The 19,603-nt window shown below is 37.9% G+C and overlaps 1 protein-coding gene across 5 annotated transcripts in view; it reads right to left on the reverse strand.

Moving 5' to 3' along the window:
- Window positions 1-317: 317 nt before the first annotated feature.
- AIR9 (Outer arm dynein light chain 1 protein) overlaps window positions 318-19,603 on the reverse strand; it is a 93,431-nt gene continuing 74,145 nt past the window's right edge. For 3 of the 5 annotated variants that reach the window (XM_088976849.1, XM_088976847.1, XM_088976848.1), the window contains exons 32-38: window positions 18,706-18,887; window positions 17,874-18,029; window positions 6,786-6,917; window positions 5,069-5,127; window positions 2,306-2,338; window positions 2,050-2,181; window positions 318-793 (exon numbers count right to left, since the gene is read on the reverse strand). In XM_088976849.1, the coding sequence (XP_088832975.1) occupies window positions 617-793; window positions 2,050-2,181; window positions 2,306-2,338; window positions 5,069-5,127; window positions 6,786-6,917; window positions 17,874-18,029; window positions 18,706-18,887 (871 nt within the window). In that variant the 3' untranslated portion in view covers window positions 318-616. Of the gene's footprint in view, window positions 794-2,049; window positions 2,182-2,305; window positions 2,339-2,778; window positions 2,853-5,068; window positions 5,128-6,785; window positions 6,918-17,873; window positions 18,030-18,705; window positions 18,888-19,603 lie in introns of those variants that run through there. The other 2 variants (XM_088976850.1, XM_088976851.1) reach the window with 2 other exon arrangements.

Raw genomic sequence — 19,603 nt, forward strand, 5'->3', positions numbered from 1 at the left:
CATTAATCATCCAAGCTGCTTTACACCTATACTCAAGACGGGATTTCCTGGAAGCAAAAATCATTAACCCTGATAGCACGGCATCCAGTCACACGATTTCTGCTTTTAGGAGATCTCCCATTCTCTTTATACTCCAGTAAGGCCTGTAGCCTGTACAATGCCATTGGTAGCATTAATCTTCCACCAAGGACTCCAAGAATTCAACTGATGATTCCACCCCCTTCCTCCTAATTCCCAAGCATATTGCTAATTGGCAGCGGTCATGATCACAAACATTCAGAAATTGGCATTTATCCTTGGTGATAATACACTAGAAATTACAAAGAAAGTAAATCAATTAATAATACATACCCACATGCCTTGCTTACAAAGTCTGTATACACAACTATAAGAATACCATGACCACAAGATAGAATATAATTTACAAAGAAAAAAACGATGCCGCAAAACCGTTGCTTGCACAAGATTTCCCGACTTAAAACGACAATAACAATGACAGCAACAGTGCCGTGACAAAAAACTAAGAATCAGGGGGAAAAAGCTATGCAATTCCCTACCTAAATCCAAAGATTGTGTACTTTGTTGATCCAGTGACTACTTTCTTTACAATTTATATTCATGTCTCTATTTTGAGAAGCGAATTGAGGGAAGTGCTATTGAATCTTTGTGCAAGGCCTCGGATCACAAGAACAACAATATCTCGCATATGTCGAGTCTGCACCATCAGGTCCACTTCATTCTCGCTGTCCACTACAATCCTGAGACGATGTTGGTCGTTTCGGAAAAGCTCCACCTGCATATTTACAATTTTAGGTAAGGGAGAAAAGGGCACCTCAACCTATGGACTGAAGAGGAGAAACCAACAAAAAATAGAGAACAGTACTACAGCAGTCCGACACCCCAATACAATTTGCGTATAGCACATTACTTGGCAAATGTAACAGCAAGAATGAAATGCATCTCAAGCCAGCAAATGGCATTTTCTGGGTCATCAATAGTAACTGTTAATTAGGAGAATTTGGAAGATGTCTTCATATATTCCAACTATCCAAGGAGAGCAAAGTCTCTTTCAAAACTTGCCAAATTTAATTGGATTTGGGTTTTAAAACCAATATGCTAATCATGTAGACGTATCCAGGTGTCATATCCTTTACTTCATAGTTTAACCTCTAAAGCCCACTAGGTATCTTCCTCATCCAATCAATCACAATAAGAGATTAAGAGAGTATCCAATAATGAGACCTTGTATCCAAACTGCTTGTTAGGAACAAAAGCAGTTTAAGAAGCATTCATGCTTTTAACATCAGTATGACAGTATAGATTCATAACGGATAGATTTTTGGCAGACTATCCAACATAAGAGATTCATATATACATTTTTTTAAAATATTATGGTGATGATTTTACTTTATTATTAACAATTTCTGCTAAATCTGAAGTATTACAAATACAGAGTATAAAGAAGCTAAGATATTATTCTTGTATCAACTCATACAAAAAATTCTATAGATGGCATGAAGAGTCAATGTTGGAAAAAACATTTTTCTAAAATGCTACATGGACTACCAGTCTTGTACTACCACATACACCAGGTAATTGTCAATTAATCTGCTGATTTATCCCATCCCAAAGAACAGGTTGGTTAACTGATTGCACTCATTGAATTATTTGCCATTTTGTAACGGAAGAAAGAAAATATGACAAAATTGTCCTTGACAGAGCCTTGCAATCAAATGATCAGTATTATTTGTTATGGTTTGGAAATGGAATTTCTGAAAAAGGACAGCTGAATCAAATTAATAGGTGTTTCATAGTTTTTCCACTGTTACTGGTAGGAAACTACTCCTAAAGCTACAATTTAACCAGATAGTTCATCCTCTTGGACAAAGAACACCTCAGACCTCTTTCCTAACTTATGTGGAAACAGTAGGGGCCATTGGCACTCCATGTCCCACAAATGGAATGAAATGCGGCATTGATCCTCCAACCCCTCAAATGGCGTTGACCTTAGGAAAAGTTGAAGAATCCTGACTTGGAGGAAAGACTTACATGAAAAGGAGGAGAATAACTTCCACGGATTTCAGTAGTTGGGAAGGAAGTCTTTGAACCAGGCTTCACAACCTTTACTCTCTTTCTGTTAACTTCTAGAATTCTTCTTTCCAGACTTCCAGCTCCAGGAACCTGCAATGATGAAGGTCTAAGCTTTACTTTCAACAAGTATGTAGGTAATACTAAGACAAATTAATTTACTAAGACGAGAAACAGGGAAGAAATGAAAAGTTCATGTAAATAAAAAGATGAGCACCTTTTTTGGAGAACGGTCCTTGTCACACAAAGCCTGCTTCCAGTAAAAGCAACAATCAGAAAATTAAAATAATCTTTTAATCTTTTTTTTTGATAAATAAATAATCTTTTAATCTTTTCTTTTATTGAATGCCTATTAATTAACTTACACTCTCCAACAAGATCAGAAATTGTTCTTTGCAGGAAAGTCAGCAATATTAGTTGATTATGAAGTTTTAATTGAACCACTAACTCAAATGAATGAGAACTTTCTCATCTCAAATTTCAATGGCAGAAAAAAAGTTGACTTCATGAACTAATTAAATTAACTCCTATAACATAAGTACCTTAGCACCAAAGTCATTATATTTTTTTACCTACTTTCCCAATGTTGTCAGACTTGGAATGGACCATGGTTTTAAAAGGTGAGGTGAGGTGGAGCCAAAATGCCTAACCCCAGGCGCCTTACCCCTATCCTAGAGACTACCACCTCAATTTTTGAGAGGCATATACCTGACCACTTTGCACTTCAAATTTGCGAAGCATATGCCTCATAAAAAGCGTTAAAACTGGAAAAAAAAAAGAATATTTTAGTATAAACTAATCAACCATAAATAAAAAAAAAAAAAACATTTTAAACTCAAAAATATCTCATAGTATCTCTTTTAACCCGAAAAGATTCTCTTAATGTACATGTTAGAATGGCAACTCATTCACATGTTCACCCAAGGCACCATAGTGGGACCCATCAATTTGAATATTAGTCACAGTCCCAACTTAATAAAAAAAATCATAAAATAGCATAAGAATATAATGAAAATAGCACGATACATGAGAATGGAGTTACAACCAGTGAACCCATTCCCACAAACCACTATAAATCAAATATACTGCAGATTTACAGATTGCAAGAAATTAGAAACGGGCTGCTGAAAGGATCCCTGGTAACTGCAGTGCAGGAGACCAATATTCCAACAGCAGCTCTGACCAGCTCATCAACCTGCTGATGTTCCTCTGGAAGATTATATTTTTTCTCAGTCCAAACTGTCTAAACCACAGCTGAGGAGTCAGACTCCAGTTTTGTTTATCCACTGAACTTGAACCCAGAGGTCACCAACTAGAAAGGAGCTCCCTCAGATTCCTAGGAGGCACCTGAGAGAGATTTGTAGCTCATAAAAAGTGTAATCAGATATCGTACACCACCAGGAGTGGATAAACAAATTATCCAAGCTCTCCGAATTCAGTTCACACTGGGCAGGAGGGGTCTTGAATCTGAATCACTCTTCTAAGAAGACAGTCCTTTATTAGACCTTTCTCAAGCCGTTTAATTCTAATAAACAATTTCATATTAAAAATAGTATAGTTTAATAGAAAGTATACAAATTAACTATGAAAGAAAAACATTGTATCCGAAAATGTATAAAGAAATTAAAAATATTAATTTGTTGTATATATATATAAACTAGGAAATATGAAAATTAAATAGTCTCAAAACAATTAGTCATAACACCTACTAGCACAAACAGTCTCAAAACATTTAAGAGTAAAGCAATTTTACATCAAAATTGTCTCAAAACAATAAATGTTCATAAGCATAACACCTACTAACAATTTTTTTTTTGGTAGCTTTGACCAAGTCAACATTTCTAAAAACAGGGAATCCTAAAACCTGATTTGGCGGATCCAAATAATCCGATTATCCAGTCTGATCCAATTCCAACATGCATTGCTCTATTCAAAGGAAAAAATAAAAGTAAGCCAGGTAGAGAAGAAGCAAACAGACAAAACCTGTAAGATTCCTTTTGTCCCGTATTCCTTTTCCTCCACTGTACCTTCACTCGTAAGATTTGGGTTTTCTTTTACAAGGCCATTTCGTACAACGGATGCATGCTCTCAGAATCTGCTCAGGCTTTATTAAAGGGATGGGAAGTAGCTGGCACGGACAGGAAAGGTAGTGAATTTTGGTCTACTATCCCTTGCCAGTTTTTTGGTATATCTGCCTGGAAATTAATTCTCAAGTTTTTGAGCAGAAGAGTAGCCCTGTGGAAAGAGTGATTAATGGTATTACTGAGGCTTTTAAGCAACGGTTATCAACCTCAGCTCTTTTCTAGGAGAATGACTTCTCATCTTCCTTATTGGCTGTAAACCTTCTTGAGGATACTTGAGTACTTGTGGATGTATTGTACAGAATTCCGTTGCACATTCACTCTTTAATACAATATTACATCACCTTCATAAAAGGAAAAAAAAATAACTTGTATTGGGGGTTCATATCGTACAGGATAATGGTCTTATATTTGGGTCTGGAGAACAATGTAAATTGGGTGAGTAGAAATGGTTCCAAACCATCTGTTAAAGCTATTTTACATACAAATAGTCTTAAAATAGTAAATATTCATAAGCTGTAAAACCTGCTAACAAATGTTTTTTTGGTAGCTTGAACCAGGACAACATTTATAAGAACTGGGAATCCCAAAAACGAATGTGGTGAATCCAAATAGTCTATTTAGGTAGAGAAGCCAAATAGACAAAACTTGTATTGGGGGTTCGTATCTTACAGGACAGTGGTCTTATATTTGGTTCTGGATAGACATGTATTGGATGCATAGTTCTAGGAAATAATTTTCTTACTAAAAATGAAAAACAGGAAATATATAAAATTGGTGTATATGTACTTCATGAAAATATCAAAATGTTTAATACACAGTTCTTTTCTCCCTGCAGCATGCACACAAAAAAGGGTTCTAAGCTAAAAAAAAAAGAAAATAAAAAGGAAAACAATCACCTCAAACTTGACAGCTCCAAGATCCAGCTTTTGCTTTACTTCTTTGTGGACATCAGGCTCTGCAAACAGATCAACAACCACAGCCTAAATATTAAGACGAAAAATACACGTACGTGTGTGCGCATGTGCACAAACACAGATTTTTCTAAGCAACTGAGCAATTGACAGTTTTACACTGATAAGTAAGGTACAAGGACAACATGGCAATTAAGGTAACATACACTGACAATTGTAAAGAATGCAGGAGAAAACAGAAATTTTCTTTGATTTTGACATAGATGGGTCTTTGCATATCAGAGGTGTCATTCATGACAATTTAAAAATCATTATTATTCATAAAAAAAAAAAAAAAAAAAACATTATCATGAGCTACTAGAACTAGAGCAGTTTAAGGGAAGAATCCACTCTAAGAGCCAAGCTAATCTATCACATGGGCAAAAAATGGCATTGGATTCCAGAGGAGCAAGTTGACCATTGAAGGTACTTTCAAGTAGTGAACAATTTGAACATTGACATTCAAAATAACTATGGATTGCCAGATATTCCTTTCAAACCTATGGGACAAAAGCATGTTCAGATAGGACCAAGATGAATCAATGACCTAGCTGAAAAAGGAGTACGGTTGATACTTGGTAGAGCTAAAATTAAGCGGAGGACCCCAGATATGGGGTCACAGCAATTAAGCTGTTTGTATTTCAATGCCATGCACATTTTTTGTGTGCTATTTGATTTAAGCTATATATGGTCTCTTTCTCTCACACTTTTACAAGAGAAAGGGTTATACATTTTTTTTTGCAGTAATATATTAATATACTCTGATTGCTATGGATGATTTTTGTTCTCAAATTGATTGTTGTTAGTTAATGATATAAAAGAAAGATGTAAAAGAATAGAAATACAGTAATAGATAAAAGCATCAAGGATAACCAGATTTAGACATCATTACAAGTGATTAACCAATTCCTAACTTCAAGTACCACCAGATTTACGTCTTATTAGATTGAATTTGAATCTTCTTGAGAGCTACCCAATGGAATGGTTTGGTCCTTGATAAAACCTAAATAATTTCTAGAAGCTTCACCTGTATCTAGTTCCAGCATAGTAATTTTTCATCATCAATAAAGGCACAAAAATCAAGGAGAATTTTGTTCATAATATAGCTATTGTATCTTACCCACTTAGATTAAAATTGAAATTTGTATTATTGTAGTAGGGGCTGAGCTATAAAAGTGAAATTTGTAACCAGCTAAATGAATTTGCATAAAACAAAGTAAAGCCCTAGATTTGAATATCTAATTGCACTCCTCAATCTCTCTCTTTTGTTTTAATAAAATTCTATCAACTTTATATATAAGAAAAGCCACATCAAGAATACAGGTTCAACAAATAAACAAATCACTCTATATGGAACACAAGCTAAGGCAATTGGACCAACATATGTGGTAGCTTAGTTATCCAGAACACAAAATAGAAGTTTAAACAGAACATAAAATTGATAGTTACTTAATGAAGAATTTATGCATAGACAATCAAATATCAATGATTAATATGCTAAGCAATCACAACCAATCATGAGTAGCAACTGGGCAAGACCAAATGACTGATCAAAGGGAATCAAGTAGAGGCCATAATTTGTTTAATCACAGAAGCAGCTAAAATATCTAATATAGACAGCTGACATCTAAACAACAGTGGCAAGATGGAGTTTGGAATTTACCAACAGCTATTGGCTCCGTAGATGCAGAAATAGGTTGCCCTTCAACTCCATCCTCTCTCACAGGAGTATAAATTGCCACAAGCCTGTACCCCACATCATCAACATTAGCTTCATACATCCTCCCTGTCTCACCTGCAAATAACAAGTAGCTCATGAACAATATACAAGATAAATAAAAAATTTGAAGCTCAGAATATGTTGATAAACTGGCTTAAACTCTCATAAAAGAGAGGAGATAAAAGAAAACAAAAGATACATCCCTACTATGATGGTAAAGAGCAATAGACAAGCTTCCTGTCGCAATGCAGAACTAACAAAAACAGTCAAACCCACAGAGGATCATCAATTAGGAGATTCAAATTCTAGGCCAGCCCATATTCACGGCCTTAAGCTCAACATCACATATTCTGCACAGACATTCAAGCAAAAAGACCCATGCACAATAACTATTATGCAGGTTTTTTTTTATTTACAATCTTGTTGCTGCTATGCACCATATTGGGGTATCATTGCACACAACCAATCATGCGAAGCATTTCAGTCAAAATTTTAAATGCCTGTCAAATAAGTCCTATATTTTTGTCCAACCAGGTCCTGCAAAGAGCAAATCTTACATGCTAAGGCAAGATAAAGGTCACACTATGAAAGAATCTACATTCATTCGTTTACCAAAATGGCCCATCTTTTCGCCCAGTGTTTTAAAAGCGCAAGGCACAAAAAAGGCGCAGGGGTCAATTTGTGCCCGAGGCACAAGGTGCAAGGTGAGATGTGCGCCTAGTGGTCGAATAGGACTGCAATCGGTCCTAGGTTCAACATGAAATAATCAAAATAAAAAGATTGACAAAAGAGAGAGGGAGACAAGAGAAGAGGACAAGTAGAGGAGAATTCAGAAATAGAGTTGACTAAGATTGTCGCCCCACTCTACAATTTATATTAATGTTTAAATAAAGATGAAAGGGCTGAATTACCCTTACTGCTTACATGGCAAATAAATAAAGTAGAAGTTCAGGACTGTTATCAGTCTTGAACCCTAATGGATTTCAGGATCGAAAGTAAGAAGAAAGGTAAGAGGAAAGAAGAGGAAGAGGGAGGAGAAGCAGTAGAACACAAGAGTTGAAAGGAGGAGCAGAAGCTTAATGTTCTGCCGCCGCCACTTTAATTAATATTTATAGGTTATGCTCATTACATGGAAAGGACAGATCTGCCCTTAGTCTTTACATAGCAAATAGAGAAAAAATTAAGACTGAAATAAATAACAACTGAAACAACTAAATGACCAATAGCTAACCCTAGGCAGACTAGAACATCTTCTACCCTACGAACACAGTAGGACCGTAGCTGTGGGAACCACATCAGTGTTCTCTACACTTCTCCTCAAGTTGAGTAAATGTTTATCATTCCCAACTTGGATAGATCTGCCTCTAGCTTCTTCCATGGTACAGCTTTGGTGAGGATATCTGCCAGCTGCAAGTTGGAGGTGATGTATGAGAGACACACTTCTTGTGATGAGACCCTCTCTCGTACAAAGTGTCAATCAACTTCAATATGTTTAGTCCTGTCATGCTGCACTGGGTTGTGTGCTATATTAATAGCCGCTTGATTATCACAATACAGCATCAGGGGCTTCTCATACTCAATACCCAACTCCTCAAGTAGTGATCTCAGCCAAAGAATTTCAGCCACTCCGTTAGCCATTGACCTGTACTCAGCTTCAGCACTGGATCGAGAGACAACACTCTGTTTCTTATTCCTCCAAGAGACTAGGTTACCTCCCACAAGAGCATAATATCCAGAGGTAGACCTTTCATCAACACTCCCAGCCCAATCGGCATCCGTATAGACTTCCACCTTCATGTGGTCATTGTTCTTGAACAGTATACCTCTACCCGAGCATCTCTTCAAGTATGCTAGTATTCTTTCTACTGCTAGAAGGTGCATGGTTCTAGGAGAATGCATGTACTGACTGACAACACTAACGGCATAACTGATAATTGGCCGGATGAGGCATAGATACAAGAGCTTTCCCACTAACCGCTGGAACATAACTTTGTCTTCAAGAAGCTCCCCACTCTCTACACTAATCCTGTGGTTCTGTTCAATGGGTGTAACTGCAGGTTTGACACCCAGCTTTCCAGTTTCAACCAATAAAACATATTTCCTCTGAGAGACAAAGATCCCCTATTTAGATCTAACAACCTCAATACCCAAAAAATACAGTAGTGTACCCAGATCTTTCACTTCAAACTCTTGATGAATGAGCTGTTTGAGGGACTCAATCTCATGGTTGTCATTTCCTGTCACCACAATATCATCAACATATACTGCAAGTAGTGTCAGTGACGACTCCACTCTCTTGATGAACAGTGTATGATCCGACTGGGCATGTACATAACCGAACTTCCCAAGGGCTAATCTAAATCTGTCAAACCAAGCTCTAGGTGACTGCTTCAAACCATACAATGCCTTATTGAGCTGACAAACCTTCTTACCTGCCTCTGTATCATAGAATCCAAGAGACAACTGCATGTAAACCTCTTCCTGCAAGTCCCCATTCAGGAAGGCATTCTTAATATCCATTTGGTACAAAGGCCAAGTGTAGCTTGCTACAAGAGATAATAGAACCCGAATGGTGGTCATCTTGGCTACCGAGGCAAATGTCTCCAAGTAATCTATACCATAAGTCTAAGTGAACCCTTTTGCAACTAGCCAGGCTTTGTACCTCTCAATGGAACCATCTGCATTGTGCTTCATAGTAAATACCCACCTGCATCCAACCGGTTTCTTTCCTTTGGGCAAGTCAACTAGCTCCCAGGTATTATTTTTCAACAGGGCATCCATTTCAACTTGCATTGCACCTCTCCACTCCGGGACTGATAAGGCTTCTTGCACTGTTCTCAGAATAGGGACATCAGCAACGGAGGTGAGATAGGACCTGTAGGAGGGAGATAGACGATCATAGGATAAAAACTGGGAGATGCAGTGGGCTGTAGATGTGGTGCAATGTCATTTTCCTTTACGGAGGGCAATGGGAAGGTCAAGGTCATCTGCAGAGGGTGAAAGAGCAACAATGGAAGGAGTCTTTGTGGGCCCTGGGACTATAATATCTGGACTTGGAGCCGCAGAAGAGGTTGGAGCTGGCCAGGACTGCTGATGACCGGGATCAACCTGCCTGTATCGCCTGTGATAGACTCTCAACTCCCGATCCCTCTGACCACCCTCGCTACTGCAGCCCTCATCACCAACTAGAATAGGTAAGGAAACAGCCCCAAAAGTATTAACCCTGTCCTCACTGCACTCCCCCTGAAGAAAAGGACCCAAATCTCCACGCTCACTACTCTCCCCCTGAGGAGAGACCCGAGAATAGTAGGGTGTCTTCTCAAAGAAAGTGACATCCATGGATACAAACTTCTTCCCTGAGACAGGATCATAACAGCAATAACCCTTTTGAATTTGTGCATAACAAAGAAATATGCATTTGGAGGCCTTGGGTTCAAACTTGGAGTGATGGGGACCGAGAAGCTAAACAAAACAGGTACAACCAAATGTCTTGAGGGGAATAGTGAACAACTCCTCATTAGGGTATAGAAGGGAAAAAGGAGGTTTCATATCAAGAACCCGAGAAGGAATCCGATTAATAAGATATACCGCCGTAAGGATAGCATCACCCCAGAAGCGAATAGGGACATTGGAGGTAAACATAATACTTCTAGCCACCTCCAAGATGTGCCTATTCTTCCTTTCTGCAACCCTATTCTGCTGAGTTGTATGAGGGCAAGTGCTCTGGTGGATAACCCCATGATTAAGGAGGTACGATGCCAATGGCTTAGCAAAGTATTCCTTTGCATTATCAGATCTAAGCACTTTGATCCTAGCATCAAACTGGGTTAGGATCATTTGGTGGAAGTTTTTGGTCAGGGCAGGCACCTCATCTCGTGAATGCATAAGATAAACCCAAGAAAATCAGGTGTGGTCATTAACAAATAACAAAAAATACTTGTACCCACCCATAGAAGGAATGTGAAATGGCCCCCAAACATCAGTATGCACAATATCAAAAGAACCATTACTCCTTTTATTACTCAATGAATAAGAGTTTCTACAATGTTTAGCAAACTCACAACTTTCACACTTCAACTGAGATGACTCAGCAGACTCAAACAAAGTAGGAAACAGACTCTTCAAGGACCGAAAAGATAAATGACCCAATCGGTTATGCCAAAGCATAACCGGACTCACAACCTGAGAAAAAAGTAACTTCTTATCTACTGACTCTTCCCGACGAGAACTCTCCCCGAGCAGATAGATCCCATTCGTCTCACGGCCAGTCCCAATCACCTTTGTCTCCAGGTCCTGAAAAACACATCGGTCAGGAAAGAAAGTTACTAAGCAGTTCAAATGTTTGGTAATACTACTAACGGAAAGGAGGTTAGTATCCAATTTAGGAACATGCAAGACAGAGGACAAGGATATAGTATCTGACAGTTTGATGTCACCCTTGCCAGAAATTGGGACAAGAGAGCCATCAGCTATAGATACTTTATCCCTACCAGAAGATAAGTATTAAGTAATAAACAAAGAGGGCAAGCTAGTCATATGGTAGGATGCACCTGAACCTAAGTGTGCAAAGGGCGATGTGGCCGAGGCTGACCATGACTACGGTAACTGAGTTGAACTGCCAACTTCCTTCTCCAACTGTATTAAAGCAGCTCGAACTGCAGTTAGGGTCTCTAATGGTGTGCCTCTTGTGCCAGATGAGGATGTTGAACCAATAGTCATAGCCACATGAGCATTACCCTTTTTATTTCTCAACTTTGTCGGGACCAAATGTGGATGCAACTTCCAACATGTTTCTTTTGTGTGTTTGGGTTTCTTGCAATGCTTACACATCACATCCCTTTTATATTCCTTTTTTCTGTCCCTCTCTGAATCACCCTCTGCTTTGGGTTTGACAGCTACCAAGGCAGGTGTAAGCGACTAAGGTTGCATCATGACTTTCCTCCTGGTCTCTTCACTATGCACTAAGGAGTATGCCTGAGAGAGGGTAACACTATCTCTGGTCAAAATCTGCTGCCTCACAATATCATATTCTGAATTCAGTCCTGCCAGGAACTCAAACACTCTGTTTGTCTCGATGTGCTTTTTATGTATCTGAGCATCTTCGGGACTCTCCCACTCAAGAGTCTCTAAGTGATCAATCTCAGGCCACAGGGACTTCAAGGTAGAGAAGTAGACCGACACCGGTTTCTCTCCTTGTTTAAGGGAATTCACCTCACATTTCAATTCATATGCTCTGGCAACACTAAGGGGTTGGGAGTAAGTCTCTTTCATCACATTCCATATCTCCTTGGTTGTCTTTGCCCACGAGTAATTTCGACTGATATGGGGCTGCATAGAATTACAGAGCCATGTCATAACCAAGTAGTTTTCTTGAACCCACTTGGTATACATAGGGTCTCCCTTGGAAGGTTCTACCACATCTCCCAAGAGATACCCTACTTTGCCCCTTCCTCCAATAACCATCATGGCTGATTGGGCCCATTCCAAATAGTTATACATAGGGTCTTCCTTGCAGCCGAGGGAGAGGTCCTCTCTTGTCGGGCTGTGTATGATCATTATGGGCTGAGAGATTAAGTGTAAGACCATTGAGGATAATACCTGATGGGCTAATCTTGCATCTGCCCAAAGTCCCTGGGTGTTACAAGGTGGCTTGGCCCAGGGACCATTTAGGGTAAGTGTTGGGCCCATAGAGCCCATCTGATGGGTTTCAGGGGGTGAACTGTCCATAACAATGTATTCGGCCAGGCCTTGTAACAAAGGCTGGGTTGAACCCATGTGGCTGATGTGTAGATCAATGTTTGGGTCCCACGCCATACAAGGAAGCCCAAATGGGCAGCAGTTTGGAAGGCTAAATGAATACATAACCCTAAATGGGCCTTAAGCCCATTTCGAACTTGGCTAATTTGATTAGTCTTTAAGAGGCGAATTCTGAGATAAGATCAGTTGATAGGATTGGACCCACACCCTATCCACTCAGAGAGTCCAAGATCTAAATGAGATTTAGATTTGAAAACTTCCTAATTAGATTAGGAGCTGGCGGATCTAATCTGTAGATAAGATAAGGATTATCCCTTATCTTAAAGGGACTTCTAATCCAGATATGATTTGGGTTAACAACTCCTAATGGGATTAGGAGCTGACCCCTTTAAGTCTATAAAAGGAAGAGGGGACGGTAGCCTTTAGACACATCATCCAACACAATTACCAGCAACAGTCTTGTCTTCAGAGCTGAGATCACAGAAGAGAGAATTCTGCACCCTGCAAATACTCTCTAGTCGCCTCCTTCCTGCAGCAGCCGCCTATAGCAGTTCGATCTCCATTGCTTGGGAGAAATCAAGATTGGATCTTGATTCCAATCTTTTGGAGAAAAGATTGGTAGGAGTTATATTCACAAGTCGTCCAGGTGATTCTTGGAAAGAATCAAGTTCTTAGGAAGGACACTGCTGATTCTGCTCCACCTTACACTGCACCATCTTCAGTGGGAGCAGATTTTGGTTTCTACCTTGGGCATGAACACCTCCATTGAGAGATATTATTTCTCTGTATCAGGTATTATCTCTCTCTCTCCTCCTTTTGGTTCAGATCTGGTTCAGTTTATGGTTCAAGAATGATCCTTGAAAATATGATTTTCTAAATAGGGAATTCGATTCCCAGTTGAAGGAAATGAAAAATTTTTGAAATTTTCCCCCTTTATTCCGCAATCTTAGGCGTCCATGTGATGGGTTTCCTATCCCTTCACCTTTACCCTCCCTCATAAATGTCCCTGATAGTGGGGAGTGAAGGGCATTAACTTCCTATATGGGATTATTGGATTCTAGGGTCTCAGATTGACTGATCAAAACTGCCAAACTAACAAATGATAACCATTTTTTTTCTTTAATTGCAAGAGAAACTGTTTATGCTCCCCATAACAGAAGCTCCAAAAGCATTAAATGCAGAACAGTAATCTTCTTCTCCAACTTTAATTGCAACCTTAACACTCATTTATAGGATACCTACCCTAGATTAGCCTAAACCTAATCTACTAACAGTACAAATAGTAAACCAGTAAAATTGATCTACTTAATTACCCTTAAAGATTGGTTGAACTTCTGGTTTTAACTTCCAAAATAAAGACCACAGTTTCCAAGGGCATTCAATCAATGTTCTTTGATTCTTGTCATTTAATTGCTTTCATGTTTTTTTCTTTTTTTTTGAAAGAAAGATAACCAGATTTCATTAAAGAAAGAACAGGTACATGAGAACATTTAATTGCTTTCATCACAACCCTTTCTGCAGAAATATTTATCCTTCTAACTAATGTCTTTCCTCTTTAATTACCAGCTGCTTTATTGACCTAATTCAAAACCCATTTGGAGCTTTAGTCCTACTTAATGGCCTAAGCCAAAACCCATAGAATAGGAGGCTGGATATGACACTAAAGGAGCTGTAAAGCATTTCAGAGAGAAAATGAACCAGAAATGGGCTATAGTGTAATAGGAAATAGGCCCGTAGTTTGAGCCTTCTTGTACAACATTATAAAACTGTAATTTTAATTAATATGAGTTCATAATTGTACAAGATTATAGCTGCTTTTTTTGAAATATAAAGAAGGGTGTTCCCTGATGCAGGTGCCCCTGCATCCTTGTTTATCATTTTTCTGTAAATATTCTGTTGGTGAGATATTAATTCATACACAAGCTTTCACACTCGCTATCTAGTTGGCAGTTAAATTCATCTTAAGGAATCTTATCTGACACAAGACTGACAAGGAGGCCAAATTTTCATTGATCTCATAATGAACGCTCTGAGATCAGTATTTATGCCTCCACATGTACAAGGGTACGATATCTTGAGTTATACCAGAGTTTGATCTAACTTTTCATTTATCAATATCTGGGTATTTGATTAATTGATGTAATGAAAGGCTATTCCATGTTTTTTTCTTTTTTTTTTTTCATGCACAGAAACAATATGTTCACTTTTTCTTTTTCTTCCATGTTTTTTAATCTCATTATATGTTACTTGAATCTAAAATTATGTACTTGTTTCTTTACATGTTAATTGGATGGTGTTGAACTTGGACTTCATGGATTTTTATCTCTTTATATGTTTTTTATTAGGGACAAAATTGGAAATCAGGGTTGTTTCTGATTCCAGCCTCTTGATGAACCAAACATCATTAATCGGAATCGGATTTTGATTCATGCCTGAACCAAACAGGTAGGAGGAATAGACCATTCCAATTCTGATTCTAAGGGATTCCAATTCCGATTCTGATTTCGATTCCAATCATCAACCAAATGGACCTTAATACTGATTGATTAATTCTATCATTAATCAAACTATACACAAATTATAAGATTCAGAAAGCAATGAAATACATTGATTTAGTTGTCCACTATCTGTTGCAAAGATCTAAACTTTGATCATGACTATCCAATATGTACCAGTACCTAACATTGATATGTTCTCATGAACAAGAATTTGTCACTTGGATGTGTATCACAACTCTCAACTGTAACATCAGCATCGTTTTGTTCATTTGTAGAACAATCATTATTTAAGGGCATTTAAAGAATATTAAAATGTACATGTTTGTTCAGTATAGCATGTGTGATGGGTAAAGTAGTAAATTGGCATTGATTTGCTTGTCATTTAGGCTCTGTTTGGGATGAGTGCAAATAACAAACATGCTGGTTCATGAAAATGCTAAGTTGGTTTAGTTTTGCATTGATAAATTTTGTTTTCTTACCAAGAATGAAATCCATTTTTTTTATACTGACCAATTTTGAGTGCAAAGTTTGTATCCACTTTTTTATGCAAACTTTGCTCTCAATTTTAATGCCAACATGCCTTGGAACTTGTGATAACTATCATTTTCAGAACACAAATGTATTTTATCAAACACCTGCAAAACTGAACCAGAGTGCAGTTTTATTTTTTTTTTTTTATTGATCAATAACACCTTCATTAATTCATCAGTATAAAATTTACAAGTGGAAGACAAACACAATTATCTTCCAAGAGTCACAAAGAGCTTCAAGAAAGGAAAAAAGAAAAAGACAAAGACACTAACGTTACAGCTTAGCCCAAAACAATGAATCCCTTTCTGCCCCTTGTTTAGCTAAACCGTCAGCTAGGGAATTAGCTGATCTTTTAATCCAACATGTCTTAACTTCCATCTCCCGCACCAGCCACTTGAATTTCCTCTTCTCATTATTATACTTCCATAAATCATTTTGATCTTTAGTCAGCCACCCTATCACCACCTCTGAATCCCCTTCAATTATGAGTTTCTTGATGTTCAATTCCTTAGCTTTCCGGACTCCTTCCATAACTGCATAGATCTCAGCTCTAAGAGAGTCACCCACTCCAATTGGGCCTAAAAACATAGCAGAGATGACTTGGTCATCCATCAAAGTTTAATTTCAAGAATCCACTAGGTGGGGGGGACCAAGCCACATTCATTACTGACTTGGCCTGCGTGCAATTTGCAATTTCACCCCACTTCCTCAACATGTCATCCACAGTGTAATCTGTGAATATTTCCAAAGATTTCAGCCACTGTACCGCCAGAGTGCAGTTTTATCAAACACCTTCCGGTCCCAAGACCAGAAAAAGGAGGCGGCTTGCATCAGGTTGGCATCTGGCACTAAAACTTTTGCCAAATTCTCATGATCATGGACCCAGATCAGTCCCCAATATAGTTGGGATAAGGTCTTGATGATGATCATGATTTACTTATTATCATTTAAAGGAATATCTTCAACAATTCCTGAAGGTATCTGAAAGTCTAGACATTATTAGAAAGGTGAAGGAAGGTTTTAGATAATTTCCCATGTTTTTCAAATTGATCCAGAAATTAAACTGTTTTTCCATCCTGGTGGTGGGTCAGCACTCAGCAGTTCAACTATCAAGGTCAAATGGGTCAGCTAGCAATGTCATATTAAAAAGAAACAATTTAAATATATATATACAAAAAAATTGTAGAAAAATTTGGGTGCATCTTTAATAATATATATTCACCATATTAAACAAAAAATAAGAGCAACAAACAAGAATTATTTTTATTGATAAAATGGAATACAAATTAGTCAGAAATTTTGATATTTAATATCTAACCCATGACCCACTGACCAGGTCAAATGGTTCAATAGTTCAATCCATTGGGTCAAAGGGTCATTGACTGAGTCAACAGTATTTTGCAAGCAAAAGGTTTGGTGCTGAAATAGACCTAGAATCCTGGTTGAGTGATGGGTCAACCAGTCCAACCAGCCTAGTAAATCACAGGTTGAAAACACTTATAAACACCAATATTAAAAAAATGGAACCACATTTCTCTCCACATCAGCAGTTCATCTGTCAAGGTCACGCAAGTAAAGTTGTGAGGTCACAATTTAAACTATATGTAGTCTATTTCTCCCCAGACCACTGTTTTGTAAAAAGAGCCTTGACTTGGTCAACAACCCAATTAACCATTTGGCCCAGTCAATGGGTTATTTGAATAGATATTAACTTGTTCATTTATAACATTAATTCTCATATAGTCACACATATTTTTGTTTAATATGACGGATTATATAATATTAGAGACATGCCTGAATTTACTACATCTATATAGCGAAAGAGAAAGGTGAAAAGCTAAGAAAAGAAAGTTAAAGATAAAAGGGCTTTCTCAGGGACAAGCTCGAGCCAATTGGTCTAGCCATCCGTTTTGACTTCTTGTCTTTGTTACATGGATTCTGATACAGAAATTATTATTATTATCATCATAATTGTTGTTGTTGTTGTTGTTGTTGTTGTTGTTATCTGAAATCACCATGTACAATGAAAAATAAAACAGCAGAAATTAAAATATGGCTGTCAATAATCCTAAATCACTGAAGAGCAATTAAAATATGTCTGTCAATAATCCAAAATCATTGAAGCATCATGTTGATGCCTTCTTGGAATAACCATGAAAATTTTTTTACTCGACTACAGTATATATGGTGGTTTGAATTTTGAAAAGACATAGATATGACCATCTCAGACACAAATTGAACATACCAGGCATAGATATAAGATCAGGGCTTCCAACCATTGATCTAAGCCACTGGATTCTGCTTTTCCCTTCCTTTCCTCCACTATAAATGCCCCGGACAGCGTATAAGTTGGTGTGAAAACCCCTCCCCTCAATCTCTAGTTTATCAATTTTGGGAATCCCTGCAAAGCAACAAAAGAACTCAAATAAAGAAAAACAACAACAATATGAAAATACATTCCCCAACAAAAGCAATAATCATAATGTTAATATAGCATACTGGCAATGCTAAGGCAAGACCAACAAACAGATCAAAGCACAAAGGAAACATACAATAAGAATTAAATGAGATGGGATCTCCTGAACGCAAAAATTGCACAAGAGCATGGCATCCAGCTAAACACTGGGAATATCTCCACATGAATTTAACATAAAAGTATGGCAGATATTCCCCATGTGCAGCTCGATGCTTTGCATCCAGGGTGTTTGCACGATTTTTGCTTTCAAGACATTGGGATTCAAATTAAATACCCAGTGACAGTTTACTGTTTAGGAAAAGAGACTTAGCATTCATTCATACAACATCTTACATATGGCAGCTGAAATAGTAGACCAAAAAGCTGAATTGGTTCCCCACAACTTTCAAATTTGCTTGGATTTACTACATATATAAAAGTTTTCCTTGATTCCCCTCTAAGAAATCAAGATCTCAAAGGTGATTAAACATCTTACATTAGCTTCAAACTTTGTAGCAGATATTGAACATTTCCACTATGGCATAGACATACTGAATATATCAATTAACTAAAGAAGAAAAAGAGACTTCAGTAAAGTAAATAGACTGCAAAGAAAATGGACCTGGCAAGACGGGAGAAGTTTCTGCAATTGTAGGCTCACTCGACCTCCCAAATACATCTGTCACAATGCATTCACATCTCAAGCATCGACCTATATCCTCCAACCGCACTATATATGAGCATGTTCGCCGTGAAGGCAATGTCTCAAAACACTTATTATCCCCCGCTTCGGATGAACAGAACCTGCAGTACCAAAAACTAGCATCATGTATCATAAGAAGCAAGGAAATGCATGCATATATAGATACTTCAAATAATCTACACATGGAAAATATTATATCTTCTGATGTTCCCGAGCAAGGAATACGTGTTCATGGTCATTGTGGAGATACTTTTGGAGGGCACGGGGCAGAAGTGCACATTGGCAAACCATGTCCATATAACCAACAATTTGAAAATATGGAAAAAAGACATGACCAAAGTATCTCCTCCACAATGGAAAAATCAATACTTCGGACAGTTCAAAGAAAAAAAGGCCTTTTATGTGTTTGTATCCTAACTGGTGTATTCTTTGCAAAGCTAAATGGTGAGGATTGTTTTCACTTACTAATATCCTACTCTTTTGTTGCAACTATTTGGAATTGGATTTTTGTTTTGTTCTGGTGCAGGTGGAACCTACCTACAAATGTTTGACTATTGTTTGAACCTTCTTTTGGGTGACCCACTAAAAGAGGGTGGAGCATGTGGAAATGTATTAAGCAGCTGCTCTCTGGACAATTGGGAAAAAAGGAAAGCAAGAATCTTTCAAGAAAAAGAAAGAAACCTCCTAAATGTCAAAGACTGCATTTTGACAAGAACAGTGCATTGGTTGAGAACTATGGACTCCTTCCAATCCTTTTCCTTTGATGACCTCTGGTGTAGCCAGTCAGTTGTGGCAGTTAGCTCTTCCAGGAAAGATA

The sequence above is a fragment of the Nelumbo lutea genome, chromosome 3, assembly GCF_056320005.1.
Source record: "Nelumbo lutea isolate HS-2025 chromosome 3, American lotus-T2T, whole genome shotgun sequence".
NCBI lineage: Eukaryota > Viridiplantae > Streptophyta > Magnoliopsida > Proteales > Nelumbonaceae > Nelumbo > Nelumbo lutea.